The sequence below is a fragment of the Camelus dromedarius genome, chromosome 6 (genome assembly GCF_036321535.1).
Source record: "Camelus dromedarius isolate mCamDro1 chromosome 6, mCamDro1.pat, whole genome shotgun sequence".
NCBI lineage: Eukaryota > Metazoa > Chordata > Mammalia > Artiodactyla > Camelidae > Camelus > Camelus dromedarius.
In genome coordinates this window covers 22503198-22516354 of record NC_087441.1, presented here as the reverse complement: position 1 = coordinate 22516354, position 13157 = coordinate 22503198, and the positions used below count along the sequence as shown (strand labels likewise).

Below are 13157 nucleotides of genomic sequence, written 5' to 3'. Positions count from 1 at the left end.
TGTTATAAATCGCTGATTTACCTAGTGATTGGCCTTGCATTTGGGAGACCTGGCTTCTCAAGTTATTTGCCGTATGATCTTGGGCAAGTCATTTGGTTTCTCTGAGACTCAGTTTCTGCATATTTAAAATGGGGTTATAGTATCTATCCATCCATATATAGTAAGATACCTATCTGTCTATTTTGTATTATTTCAAATATATATATATGTGATATATATATGTATATATATATGTATATGTATATATATATGTATGTATATGTATATATATATATATATAAATAGTGCCTGACTTATATGTGAGCTTAGTGTTAGCCACTTGTCTGAGATTCTGAAAATAGTCTTTGAGACAAAGATTTACCTGCCAGAGGTTTACTGGATGTGCTCTTGGCATCATTACTAGTAGGGGAGGGAGGGGAAGCAGGATTGGGCAGAGGGAGGAGTTAAACTGTGATGCGGTGATAAAGTGCTCCAGAGCTGGGATGGTCCTGCAGAGTTACCTTACCTTGAGGTATGAGGGCAGGGCCTTTAACATCCCCTGCCCCATCCCCCCATTGACTGGTCATTTGGACATGGGCTGCCTCCAGGAAGATGGAATGACCTGGGGGTGGCATCCCTTAGCTGGAGCGTCTCTGTGGAGAGGGACTCAGCAGAGAGCCTTCAGCTCTGAGAGAAAGAGAGCTGCCAGTCTTAGTCCCCTGACATGGTCAGACTCTTCACTTAGACCACTAGACCACTAGTGCTGTTCACCTAGAACACAGGTGTGGGATGAATAGTTCTCACGGGCGACTAAATCTTCGTGGACCAGGCTGGGGGTTAATTATCATTATTCATTTTTTGATGGAAAATGTGTTCTGAATTTCATACTTCTGCTTACAGATAGATTTTTGGAGTGCTACCTCTTCCTCCATAAACACGGACTGTATTTTTCTCATACTTAGACCACCAGACACACTTTTTATAAACCCAGGTTTGTAGGATATTTTAGAATAAAGATTTTTTTTGAGGGGGAGGGGAAGGTAATTAGGTTTATTTATTTTTTTAATGGAGGTACTGGGGATTGAACCCAGGACCTTATTCAGTGGTAGGCAGGCGCTCTACCACTGAGCTATATCCTCCCCCGGTAGTATATTTTAAATAGTTTCTTTTTTTAGGTGTTTACTTGAATGCTTACTAGATTTAAATTATCTCTACCCATCGAAAGGAAAATGAAGAATGTTTGCCTGCTGTTTATTTTCAAATCAAGGAATATTTACTGAGGGTTTAGGTACGTGGAGCAACATTGTCATTCTAGAATTTTCTCGCCTTATCTAGAAGTTACTTTTGCCATGTCTTTAAAAATATCTGCCACTTTTGGACCTTGTCTTTTGAAATCCACCTTTGTAATGGGGATTGGTAGAAAATATTGCCTCATCCATCAATGACTCATCTTGTGTACTTTGTATATTATAGTAAAAACTATTCCATGCTCTGCTAATGGTGTTTTATGCACAGTCCTTATTCTTTTTATTTGTTACAGGACCTGAGCTTAAATTCTAGAAACCATACCTTCAATGTCAGCTTTCCTCTAAGTCCAAGAATATATATCATTTATAGAGAAGTGAAAACAGAAGATACAGTGGGAAATATCTTGCTGCTGAATCCGCCTATGAATTTACTCCAGGCTTTTAGCTATGCACAATTTGAAGAGTTTGAAGGTATCAAAAGGAAGGCTTTCGGAAAAAGGATCTGTCCTGATTGACACCAGTTCTGTGACATTTTTAAGGGATTGATTTAATTAAAAATAATTTGTTATTTCATTATTTTACCAGTGATGAAATGAGCATTTTGGAAAAAAATTAAAAAGAAAAAAAGAAGATAGGCAAAGTTCTCTTTGACTTTCTAATCAAGCACATAATTGTGCCACTTTGATTACCATTGTTAACATTTTGATATATATTCTTACAGACTTCTAAAAGTACATGTACAGTTTTTGGAAAAAAAGTCAGATTATATATTTTATAATCTACTTTTTACATGTACAATATTTTGTGGCCATTTTAGCAGAGCAGTAAATACAGGTGCATCACTGTTTTTAATGATTGCATTATCTGCTGTCATATGTCTGCATCTTGGATAAGTTGATCATTCTGCTGTTGTTTAATCTTTAGTTCTTATTTATATGCCTCTGGGCACTATTCATTTATTTCCTTTGGATAAATTCTTACCTGTGGACTTGCTTTGTCTAAGGATATGCACATTTTTATGACTTAATACATGCTGACAGGTTGCCCTATGGGAAGATTGTACCCTGCTGTGGTCAGACCCCTTTCCCTGTGGCCTTGCCTTTCCCTAGTTCTTGTTGTCTTGAAAACATGTTGGAGAATTTCTGGTGCCCCTAAATGTGTCAGCAGCCAGAGGCCCCCATTTGGATCAAGAGCCCGGAGCAGTTGCTGCCACAGTTGGGGGCACCTCCCAAGGCTGCATTGATTTCTCCTGGGGACTTCTGTGCTCTTTAGTGATTCGGTGGCTAACGAGGATTCAACAAAATACGTAATAACAGTGAATGCTATTTTAGCAGCTGGTGATGGTGAAGATGAAGGCACAGACTTTTGAAATTGTGTCTGCGCCATTATTCTAATCTTAAGAAGTAAGGCCTAGAATTTTTAAAGTTTTGGTCAAGAAGCCTGCTGTTTGAACAGACTGGGTGTAAACCTCGGTGCCATAACTTACTAGTAAAGTGACTTTGGGGCAAGTTATTTAACCTCTGTCAGCCTCCAGTATCTAAATGCAACCCTTTCGAGTGTTTCTGAAGATTAAAACAGTATATGTGAAAGATCTTGGTGTAGGGCCTGGCAGATAATGGACACTGTCACCAGTAACTTTTATGAGTTTTGTGATTTGTTCAACCTTATCCAATTTCAAAACTTGTTAAACTATTCTGCTGTTCACAGCAGACACCGAGAGACAATGAGATGGTGGTGAAGGGTCTGTAAATATTAATACAGAAAAGTCTGTGGAATCATACAGGTTTTTATTCAAACATTGATTTGACTATATGTGATTCTCTATTTTTCCCTCATCATCTCTCGATCATAGCGTACCTGGAAAAATCAGATGATTTGGCCAAAAGAAAAAAAGTAAAAACAAAGTGTGAAAATGGTCCCCTCTCTCTTCATTCAACCATTCGTTTATCCATCATGTGCATTGAGTGCCTGCTGTTGGTCAGGTGCTGTGTTAGGCTCTGAGATCACGAGGACAGAAGAATTGGGCCCTGGGGACTTAAGGTCTAGTTGGGAGTCTTTCTAGAAGTAAGAGCGAGTAGGTTATGACATAGACTATGCAAGGGCAGCTATGGAATAAAGAGCAGGAGCCTGTGAGGTGGTCAGATATTGGGGTAAAGGTTGTATCTGAAGCTGTCGAGAAGGGATGTGAGCATGTGGGAGTGAAGAGTAGCTGGAAGGAAGTGAAGTGCGTGGGATGGTCTTTGGGAATCAGCCAGGGCACAGTATTGCTGAGAATTAAACAGAAGACCTTCTCCTCTCTCCAGGCAACAACTAGAAAGACCATTCATTAGCTCATGCGTTCATGTGTTTACTCATTCACTGTTTTGTTCATCTGTGTACACATGCATTTACTAAACCTATGTGCCTACTGTCTTCTGACTGGAAGTGTAATGCTGAATTATACTTGGAGGCATCAGAATCTGCACCCCCCCATGGGCCCATGGTGGAGCTGGGACAGAGACATGTCAACATCGGGAACCATGACACTGTGCTGTGGGTGCCCGGTGGGAAAAACGATTTGTTTCCTGGAAGAGGGGTCATTTGAGCTGAGTCTTGCAGGAAGAGGAATAGTTAGCTCTGAAAGCAGAGGAAGGATGTTTCGAGCAGAAGGATGAGTCTTGGTTGCTGCCAGGAGTTTGTAGCTGGTTTGAGGTATAGTGATAGGACACGGGACTGGAAAGGGAGTGAGGCCAGTCAAATTTGGATGTTTTATAGCCAGTGCAGAACCATCTCTGAGGTTTGCAAGCAAAGACATGGTCAGCTGAGCCTGCAAAGGAGGATAATCATAGGTTGTTGGCAAGCTTGTAAAGTTTTTGTATATTTTAACAGAATAGGTATCTTTTGACAATCTTTCTTCAGATACAGCTAATCAAGGTTTGGCGATCCCACCTGCATGGACCGTGGATTGTGATTTTTCAAAGTAGTGGGCACACTGCACGCACTGCCTTTCTGCACAGCGAGATGAGTGTCACAGCACCCAAGGCTGCTATGTGGAAAGTCTGTCTTAATTGTGGGCCACCAGCATTCCAGTGCTTTGCAAGCCTTGGGAAGTTAGCTAATTGAGGTGAACTTCAGAGGACCCAGTGGCAAGGGAGAGCTTGGGGCCACTGAGCAGAAGAGCTCTCTCTGGAGGGAGAGGTTGTGCCTATGGTTTAGTTCCCATATCTTGATAGAGAGTATATATCTCTGTACCAGGTAAGACTAATTATCTTGTTGTGTCATTTTATTTTTCTCATCATCAGATCAGTTTTAAAACAATAAACTCTGGTGGGGAAGGAGGATGTCATTGTTTTATACAAAGTGACTGTGTGTGTTTTAATTCTGTGTATTTCAGAAAGGTTCCAGTTCTCTGGTTACTGAAATCATAGGTTGTTTTAGCTAGATTGTACTTGAGAGGTTTTTTTAGAAACTGGCAGAAAAAGTAGCATTTCTAATACTTAATTATATGTTCTGATTTACCAGAAGTAGTAAGGTAAAACAAATTATTTTTGCTGAATTATACTTAGGATGATAATACTTTAAAACAGTCTAAGAGTAGAAACAAGAAAGATTTTAAGAGGAAGTTTAAAGAAAAGTGAGGGAAGAAGAAAAGTTAAAAAGGAATTCTTAAATGTTAATTGTGTAATTGTTTAGACTGTAGTTAAGAACATTAGCATTGTTCCCATAAATGCTCATAATTCATTGTATTTCATTGATTTAAATTGTGAGGGAGCAAAAACTTTTTCTGCCCTCTTAGGTTCATGAATTTGGAGCCTGCAAAGTAAACTGACAAAAGACAGATTAGCAAGAGAAAAGACAGGTTTACTTACAGAAAAAATGTGACTTAAAGGGGTGGTTAGAATTTGTGGCTTATATACCATCTTAATAGGAGAAGGGGAGGGGAAACTTATAGGAAAACAAGTGCCTCCTTGTAAGAGTAGGGGATGGGGGAGCGGGCACCTATAGGACTATGAATAACTTTTTGAAAAGATAAATGGGCCCTTAGAGAATAGGTGGGTGACATGATAGTTCTGTGACAATGTCTGTTTAGGTATGATATGGAGACTTATCTCTGGGGGTAAAAGTCAGTCTTCCTTGCTTACTTTTTGGGAGGGGATTTATGACAATTGAGCTCTTTTGAGAGGAGCTGCTTTTGGGCAGATAAGATTTCAGGAACTCAGATGCCTTCAGCTCAAAATAATTTTTAGGCTACAGTGGCATATTCTGGACCCCTTCAGAATATATTGCAGCTCAGCATCACCCTGGTAATTGCAATTAGATAGACAGCTAGCAAAAGACTGTTATAATTCAGGATTTCTGTTTTTCATTTTATTGGATATTTATTAGAAATAGATGGCCTTAAGGCATGAAACTGATAGGATGAATTTAGGCAAAAGTTAGCTGGGTATCAAGGGTATCAAGTTGCTTCTATAAGTAAGGGAGATATTTGTCAAATTTAAAATGTATGTTTTTCCCAAGGGTAAGCATAGATTTGATACCTTTGATGATATCCCTTCAAGTTGTAAAAGCATCTCAGGAGAGACTTTTGACACTAAAGCTGAAACTGAATCACAAACTCTATTTTAGATTTTTAAATGTGATACCTGAATGTGATGATTACTGCAGTATAATTAGGAGAACTGTATTATAACATAACTTCTTATTAAAGTGACACATTACTTGTTACACTCGACAAACCTCAGTGTCTGGGCAGAAATGGAAACTGGGGAATGTACAGAATCAAGGTCTGGCTATTTTTGATTGGCAGCAGGTGCAGTCTGTAATCCGAGGGGCTGAGCCTGGGATGCTTGGTGATGGTTGTTAACGAACAGACACGGTACTGCCAGCAGCCATGGAGAGAGCTTGGCATTGAGAACAGGAAGTGTCTTTCAGTGGGAGAGGCAGAAGCGTGCACATCTAATTCACAGGGCGGCTCCAAGAATTCTTCCAAATGGCTTCCAACTCCTCAGATCTGTTCTTATTGGGCAGCGCTTACAAGTTGGAGAAACGTTAGCCCTGTTATGATGTGGTTCCACTGTATTAGGCATTTAGTTTTAGAAATGCCGATGATGTGCTGCAGTTCAGTAGTGAATTACGTAAAATTCCTGGATGGTGGGTGTGTTGGGACTGCAGGACCCATGCGATCCACAGAAAGGAGAAGCAGCCATTGCCAGCGACAGGAACATTGGTGATATCACAGCTCCTTTTACTGGGAGCCAGGTGTGACACCCAGCAGTCTGCAGTCTGCATTTGACGCAGACGCTAAGCTCCAGAGACGACCTTCATCCCTTTTTGTGGAAGAGGCACACTTGTGTTGGAGAGATGTGCCCGACCCTAATGCCACAGTCGGATCCTCCATGATATTGGGTCCATCTGGACTGATACACAGACATATGCATGAGTAATGAGCAAGTTTTTAAGTAGAGGGCTTACATTTAGTATAAAAACATCAAGGAAGCAAGAGGGCTTTTTTAAAAGGCCTCATGCTTATCATTCTGGTACTTGAACTGAAATTAAACTTGTGAAACAAGAAAGCACTTGACCAAGGAAGCACTTGGCTCACACATTGTACACTCATGTTGATCTGATCCTCCTTCTTATGACAGAAGGACTTCCTGGTCTTGGGATTGTGGAGGTGGTGAACGTTTGAAGTGACACTTCCTGTTCTTAGTGGATCACAGTTCACAGCTGGGATGCAATTATCTTCTTTAGGCTAAAGTCCTTGAAGTGGGCTCACTAGTCATCGGGCATGTGATTTTTAAGGCTTTGATACATATTGCCAAATTGCTTTCCAGAAAGGGTTTACCTGCTTCCACTAACACTGGCCCTGCTTGGAGTGTTCCTTTCTTCACCCTGCCTCTACATGGATTTTGATAACCATTTTCATCTTTGCCAGTCAGGTAGATGAAAAATCATATCTTACTGCAGTTTTTATTTGCATTTGTTTGATTGCCAGCCAAGTGAATGTCTTTTTATCTATATACTTGGTCATTTGTATTTTTCTCTATTTGTGCTTTTTGTCCATTTTACTAATAGGATATTTGTGTTCACATTGATTTGCACAAGGTCTTTGTATAGTCAGGATACTTTTTGATGTTTCCCCTGGTTTATTGTTTATCTTTTTGCCTTATTTAAGGTGTTCTCGCTGGTTAGAAATGTTAAACTTTTGTTTGATCACAGAACATCCATGTAGAGATAGAACCTCAAGAAAAAGATAAGGGAGCTTGGGGAAAGTTGCTTGTGAAATTTCTTATAGGAAAATCAGTTTGGACCTGGTGTAAGGGAAGTGACCGAGTTCAACTGGATATCAGTGCACAATAATACTGTTATATTTGGGAGGTTCTGTTTCCGTTTTGTATTTAATTGGCGAGGCTCTGTTGCGCAGAACTGGTTACAGCTCTTGCCGCCCTTCCTGACCACTCCTGTCTGGTTGACAGCTGAGCACCCGTGCTCAACACCTGTCATTTCTTGCACATTCCTAAAATCCCCTGCAGTTTTTATTCCAGTCAGTTCCAGAGACTTTGAAACTTGTAAATAAAAGCCTTATTATTTACTTATTGTCTCTTCTCAAGAAGCACGCTACAAACTGAGGCCTCTTAAGGCTAAATTGCCCATAACTTCCTGTGATAATAAACTTAAACACTGAATCATAAGAAAGTTCTCATTTTTTGCATTCTGGCACTTGCACTGAAATTACATTTCTGTGTTAATAAAGTGAGAGCAGAGTACTCAATTGAACACAGAGTTTATTTGCACCCAGTCAACCCTGTGCCTCTCAAATGTCTGTGACTTGGAAGAGGTTCCAGACGCATCGCTTATTTTAAATAGTGTGGGATTTGAGAGGCACAGGTCATGGCTTGGGGTCTGCCATTTTGTCAGGCCCATGAACCTTTCTGGGCCAAATGCTCTTACCTGTGGAAAGCGAGGATAACTAACTCTTTACAAACAAACTGTGGAGCTGTTTGAAAAAGCAAATGGTTGTGTCATGATTTAGGGTTTTTAGTGTTTTCTAGTTGGGTTTTGGGTTCTTTGTCACGTGGTAGTGTGGCTGCTTCCACTAGTGATGAAGGCGTGCTCCCATTGGTGGGAAGGACCTAGGGCCAATCTGGGCTTTGCCCCACAGAGTTTGCAGCAAATGTTACTCTTCCAAAATCCTTATTCTCCTTCCTTGGGGAGGCCTTTAGTTTCTCTACAAGTTCAGGTCTGGGAGCTCTGGCTGTGCGGGCTTTCCCGGAGACTCTGCACTGCTGGCCTGCTGGTCTCAGGGCAAGCCCAGCGCCTAGGGTGAGCTCTTCTAGAGTTTCTGACCCCACAGCGGGGAAGGACGGTGGAGGCTGGAGCCTTGGGGAGGATTCTTTCACCAGCCTGAGTGTAGCTGACTTGTGGATTGTTTTGTTGTGATCTGTGAGTCATCCTGTCCCCAGGTTTCGTTATAACCACAGACTGTACTGTGATTTTAACCATTTGATTAACAGAGCCTTGCGTTTGGCTTCTTATGCTGCATGTTTGACACCCGTGTGCCTATATTTGTAATCACACCTTCCTTAGTCTGTATCTTGGTTCACTTCAGGCCTTTCTGGTTCCTGCTCTTTACCTGCCTCTAAGGGCCTATGGAGTGGGAGTTTGTGTTGTAAAAGCATTTGAAATGTTACATATGACTTTCAGTTGTTGCCTTACCTCGCTTTCAGATTTTGCATTTTGAATCAGAATTGTGAATATACCGAACTGTAATACGGATTTTATTGAAGTAACTTCTTTAGGCCTGTGATCCTTGGTTATGTGTGTCTGTGGCAGTGGATTTATGTAAGTATGTGGATATATTTATTAAATCATTGTTTTTCTTGAGATTTGGTTGATTAAAAACAAGCCTCCTCTTTGAGATATTCAGATTTGAAATTTTTGACTTGGGAATAAATCAGTTTTTCTCAAAATTTATTTTTTAATGTTCCATGAGCTATATGGTCTAAAGATGACTCAGAGGAATTTTTAAAGAATTAATTTGAAATGTTTTTCTTTTAACAGAGAAAAACAGGTTTAGAATTACTGTTTAGAATTCATTTGGAAGATAATCATATGTACATTTGTATATATATGCTTTAATAGAATTATGTTTAACTTGACATACTCTCTTATGGCAAAAGAGAAATTTCTAGACATTTTTGGTAACTCTTTTATAAATGGTATGTTTTTCCTCTGGTTTAGAAGTGAATAGTTTTGGGTTAGTAACTGGAAAAGTTAGTAATTGGAAAAGGAATGCATGTTTAGTTGTAATGACATCACTGGCTTAATATATCGGTGAGGTCTAAACTTTGAGCTCCTTTTGCACTGGGCAGTTGTATGGAGTACTCTCCTGAAAGCAAGTCATGTTATAGCAGCTGTGTTGAGTGTGTATGTGTGGTGAGCTACTAGGCCAGCGTGTAGACATGATTCATTTTTGAGCTTAGTTTTCATTTTCACTAAGGTATGTGTAAGACATAGACACGCCCTCTCCTCTGACAAGTCTTTCCTTGTTGCAACAGATTCTGTATCTTGCCTATTGTTTGCTGATGCAGCATTTCAGAAATAGGCTGAGTGGTGTGGCCCCAAGGCAAAAGCTCTGTCTTTTCTTCCTAGATCGCAGCAGAGTGACTGCCGGGGTGGGAGGAAGAGCTATAAAGCTTTTCCCAGGTTTATTTTGAAGGGGAGGCAGGGAAGCTTGAAGGACTGAATTTTTTAGGAACTTCAGCAGGACAGAAAAGGCACATGGAAAACAAAGGAGTGTCAGGATCTAGTTTAGTTTGGGGTATGGATAGAGTAGGAAGAGGAATTTAGCCACATTGTGCTGGGATTTTATTGATTTAAATACAGTAGTAGCCTTAAAATCATCGTGGAAATTGTATGTTGGCCCAGACAGGGTTCAGGCAAGGCAGGCTGAGTTTCTGTTTCTCAGTGTCAGTGCTTTTTCTGCTGCCCAGTTCAGTAGTCTCTGTAGTGATGAAATGCTGGTTCTTTATATTCTTTCTAAGGAAAGTTGCTTTATTCTCATTAAATGACAAGTAAGACTTTGCTCATGGCGTTTTTTTGTTTTTGTTTTTGTTTTTGAGATGAGCAATCCTGTTAGCTAGAGTAGATTTACCTCATTGTCTATCTTTGTTTTTAAGGAATGCAAAGTTTGGGGTCAGGAAATCTTTATATTGTAATTGGGTTTAAGCACTTGCTTCTTTAACGTGGCTTTCTGTAAACCTAGTTTTTAAGCAATTCTAAGAATTAATGTGGTCAGTTAATCAATAACATCGACCATTTTGAATAAGCTTTTGTATAACCAGATCATAGTAAGTAGTTCTATAATTTTGAATGAGACACTATTCCTGATTATAGAACTGCTTACTATGATCTTGTTACATAAAGCTGTTGGTCACTACCTGTCCTCCTAAACTGGCTCTGTGCAGGTTATGGATCTCTGTGCAGTATGGATGGGAATGGAAGAGGGAAGGCCCCTTACCAGCTGAATGGCCTTGGGTGCTAGATCACTAAAGGATCCTCTTTTGGACTCAGGAGGTGTTTGCAGAAACTGAACCAGGGGATTGTCTTGTTTTTATTCCGTGAAACTGGGGAAACTATGAAACCATTATCTTCATACTGATATTTAGCTTAAACCAGGCATATTTTGGGTCCGTGTCCTTTTAGATCCTGACATGGCCTCTATTAGACAAGGGAAATATGAATTCTCTACAGTCATTATTGATACAGGTTTCTTACTGATATCAGAGTGTTGGAGCCAGAATGGAAATAAAAAATAGGTAAAATAGAACAGTAGCTCTCCTATTCAGTTTGGACTTTAGGTTGGGTAAGCTTGTGGGTTTTAATTGAACGTAAGAAAAGAGTGAGTCTAGGAGAATAAATTGAATATATTGAGAGAATGTTAAAAACCCTAGCTGTTAGATATAGTTGAAGAGCACATTGTTTTTTTTGTTTGTTTTTGTTTTTGTTTTCTTTTTTGGTTGGAGGGAATGTGAGTCTTCCATGTTTATTTGGATAGAGTGGTTTGTCTGAGTAAAAGTCTTCTGTTTAAACCCTACTCAAAGCATAAAAACATGCTTAACTGAATGTAATCTCCATGTACTCAACTTGCTACCCTGTTTAGAACCGTCTCACACACTAAAATAACATAAGGGAGGATAAACTCAATCAGAGGTTAAGACAGATGGGCTTAAGTGAGCTTTACTACAGCTCCTATGCTAATTAAAACAAGTTGACAAAATGTTTTTAAAGTATTAGCTTCCCTTTACCTACAGGACTTAGTAGAGAAAGGTTTCAAAATATTTGAGAAAATTTATTTTAAAGCTTTTCCAGTTTTCTCTTTAAAAAATACTCACCAGTTAATCAAGTAATGCTTTTAAAACACCTAGTGAATTTGAGTAGTGGTGTGGGGCGCCCGTGGTCCATGGTCCACCCCTTCCCCTTCTGTGTTGCAGCCACAGGGAGGCAGCGGCTTGACGTGTGGGCCAGGTGGGCGAGCAGGCGGAGGGCCCGACTGGGATCTAATTGTGGAGCTCCCTGAACGTGTCCAGGGGGTCTTGGGGTTTCAGTCCGGGAGTTTCTGAGGTTCTTGTCTGCATGGATGATGGCATCATGGTGTAATTTTCAGAAGGCTGATTTGAAGGTGGTGATAAAACTTTTTTGCTGGTGTGTCCCCTAAAAGAATTTGAAAAAAAACAAAGTTCCTCTTGCATATTAATGTTGTCACACCCAGTTTTTTTTTTTAAAGGTTTAAATAAATGCAGAGGATACAGTTTCCAGTTTATTGTAAAAATTGTCATTTAAATGTATTTAAACAATTCAAATACTCCCCCAAAGCCCTAGCCCCAGAGAATTGCCACTCTGACCTGTCGGGAAGCTCCCTGATAGAGCCTCTTTCACAGGGCTGGTCTTTTTTGACCTGGCTCCGAGATCACCCAGGTTAACAGCCCTGTTGTTAGGATGTCTGTTTGAAACACTCAGCAGCAATTGTTTATCATTGCAACTGCCTGCAACAGTGACACCAGTTGGAGCACAAAGGAAATGGGCCAAAAAACTTGAAAAGACTGTCTTGGAAGTGATATGTCCATAAGGGGCTTTGGGAAGCTCTGATGCATTCCTGCTGCTCTAGAAGACCATGCGCCTGGGCAGGGCTCTGAGCAGCCCAGAACGGACCTGAGGGGCCCTCATTCTCACTTTGACTGACCTTGAGGCTCCGCACACGGTAAAGGCTAAGTGAAGTTGTAAACTGTTGAAGACTTGCCCAACACACACGCACAGCCCCTTGGAGGACAGTAGGACACTTAACTGGTTCAGGGCATTTAAGGAAGTCTCTGTCCAGTTACTAGCTGACCACTAAGCTAACTGCAGAAACTTCGGTGGCTACACATGATGAAAAAAGAGAAACTTTACAGAATTAGTCCAGGAAAGTCACTAAACAAACATATAACAGTAACAACAACAGCTGCATATCCTGCAAGGAGAGAGGGTCTGATTTTCAAGAGTTGCCGCTTTATTAATTAAAGTGACCAATTTTCAACAAAAAAAGTACCAGATACTCAAAGAAATAGGAAAGTATGGCTTACGATCTTATTCATCATTTGCAACTCCTGTTTAAGCTCTGCACTGGGCACATAACAGGTGTTCAAAAACATTTGAACTGACTTGTAATTGGCTGATTTTCAGAGACCCCATGTATTTTCTTTCTTCCATAGTAAGTGTTTAACCCTTAAGACAAACCCTAGTGTTTTTCTTATGTCTCCTAGACCAGAGTCTCTATTAAATGATGGCTGTTAAAACATACATTTGCCCAAATGTTTATTAGTGTCCTGGAAAATTTGAAGACTTTTTTAAAGGCAATTATGTAGAATACACCTGCTAAGAAAACTGCCTTATTCAGAGACCAGATCACTCTGA

The 13157-nt window shown here is 40.2% G+C and overlaps 1 protein-coding gene across 4 annotated transcripts in view; it reads left to right on the top strand.

Annotated features, from left to right (window-relative positions):
• The window catches only part of HECA (hdc homolog, cell cycle regulator), a 38239-nt gene that overhangs the window by 3837 nt on the left and 21245 nt on the right, over positions 1-13157 (top strand). The window contains exon 1 of one of the 4 annotated variants that reach the window (XM_064486654.1): positions 1494-1697. The exons of the other annotated variants lie outside the window; for them this stretch is intronic. Within the exon in view, the coding sequence (XP_064342724.1) occupies positions 1649-1697 (49 nt within the window). The 5' untranslated portion in view covers positions 1494-1648. Of the gene's footprint in view, positions 1-1493; positions 1698-13157 lie in introns of those variants that run through there. 4 annotated transcript variants of the gene reach the window in all.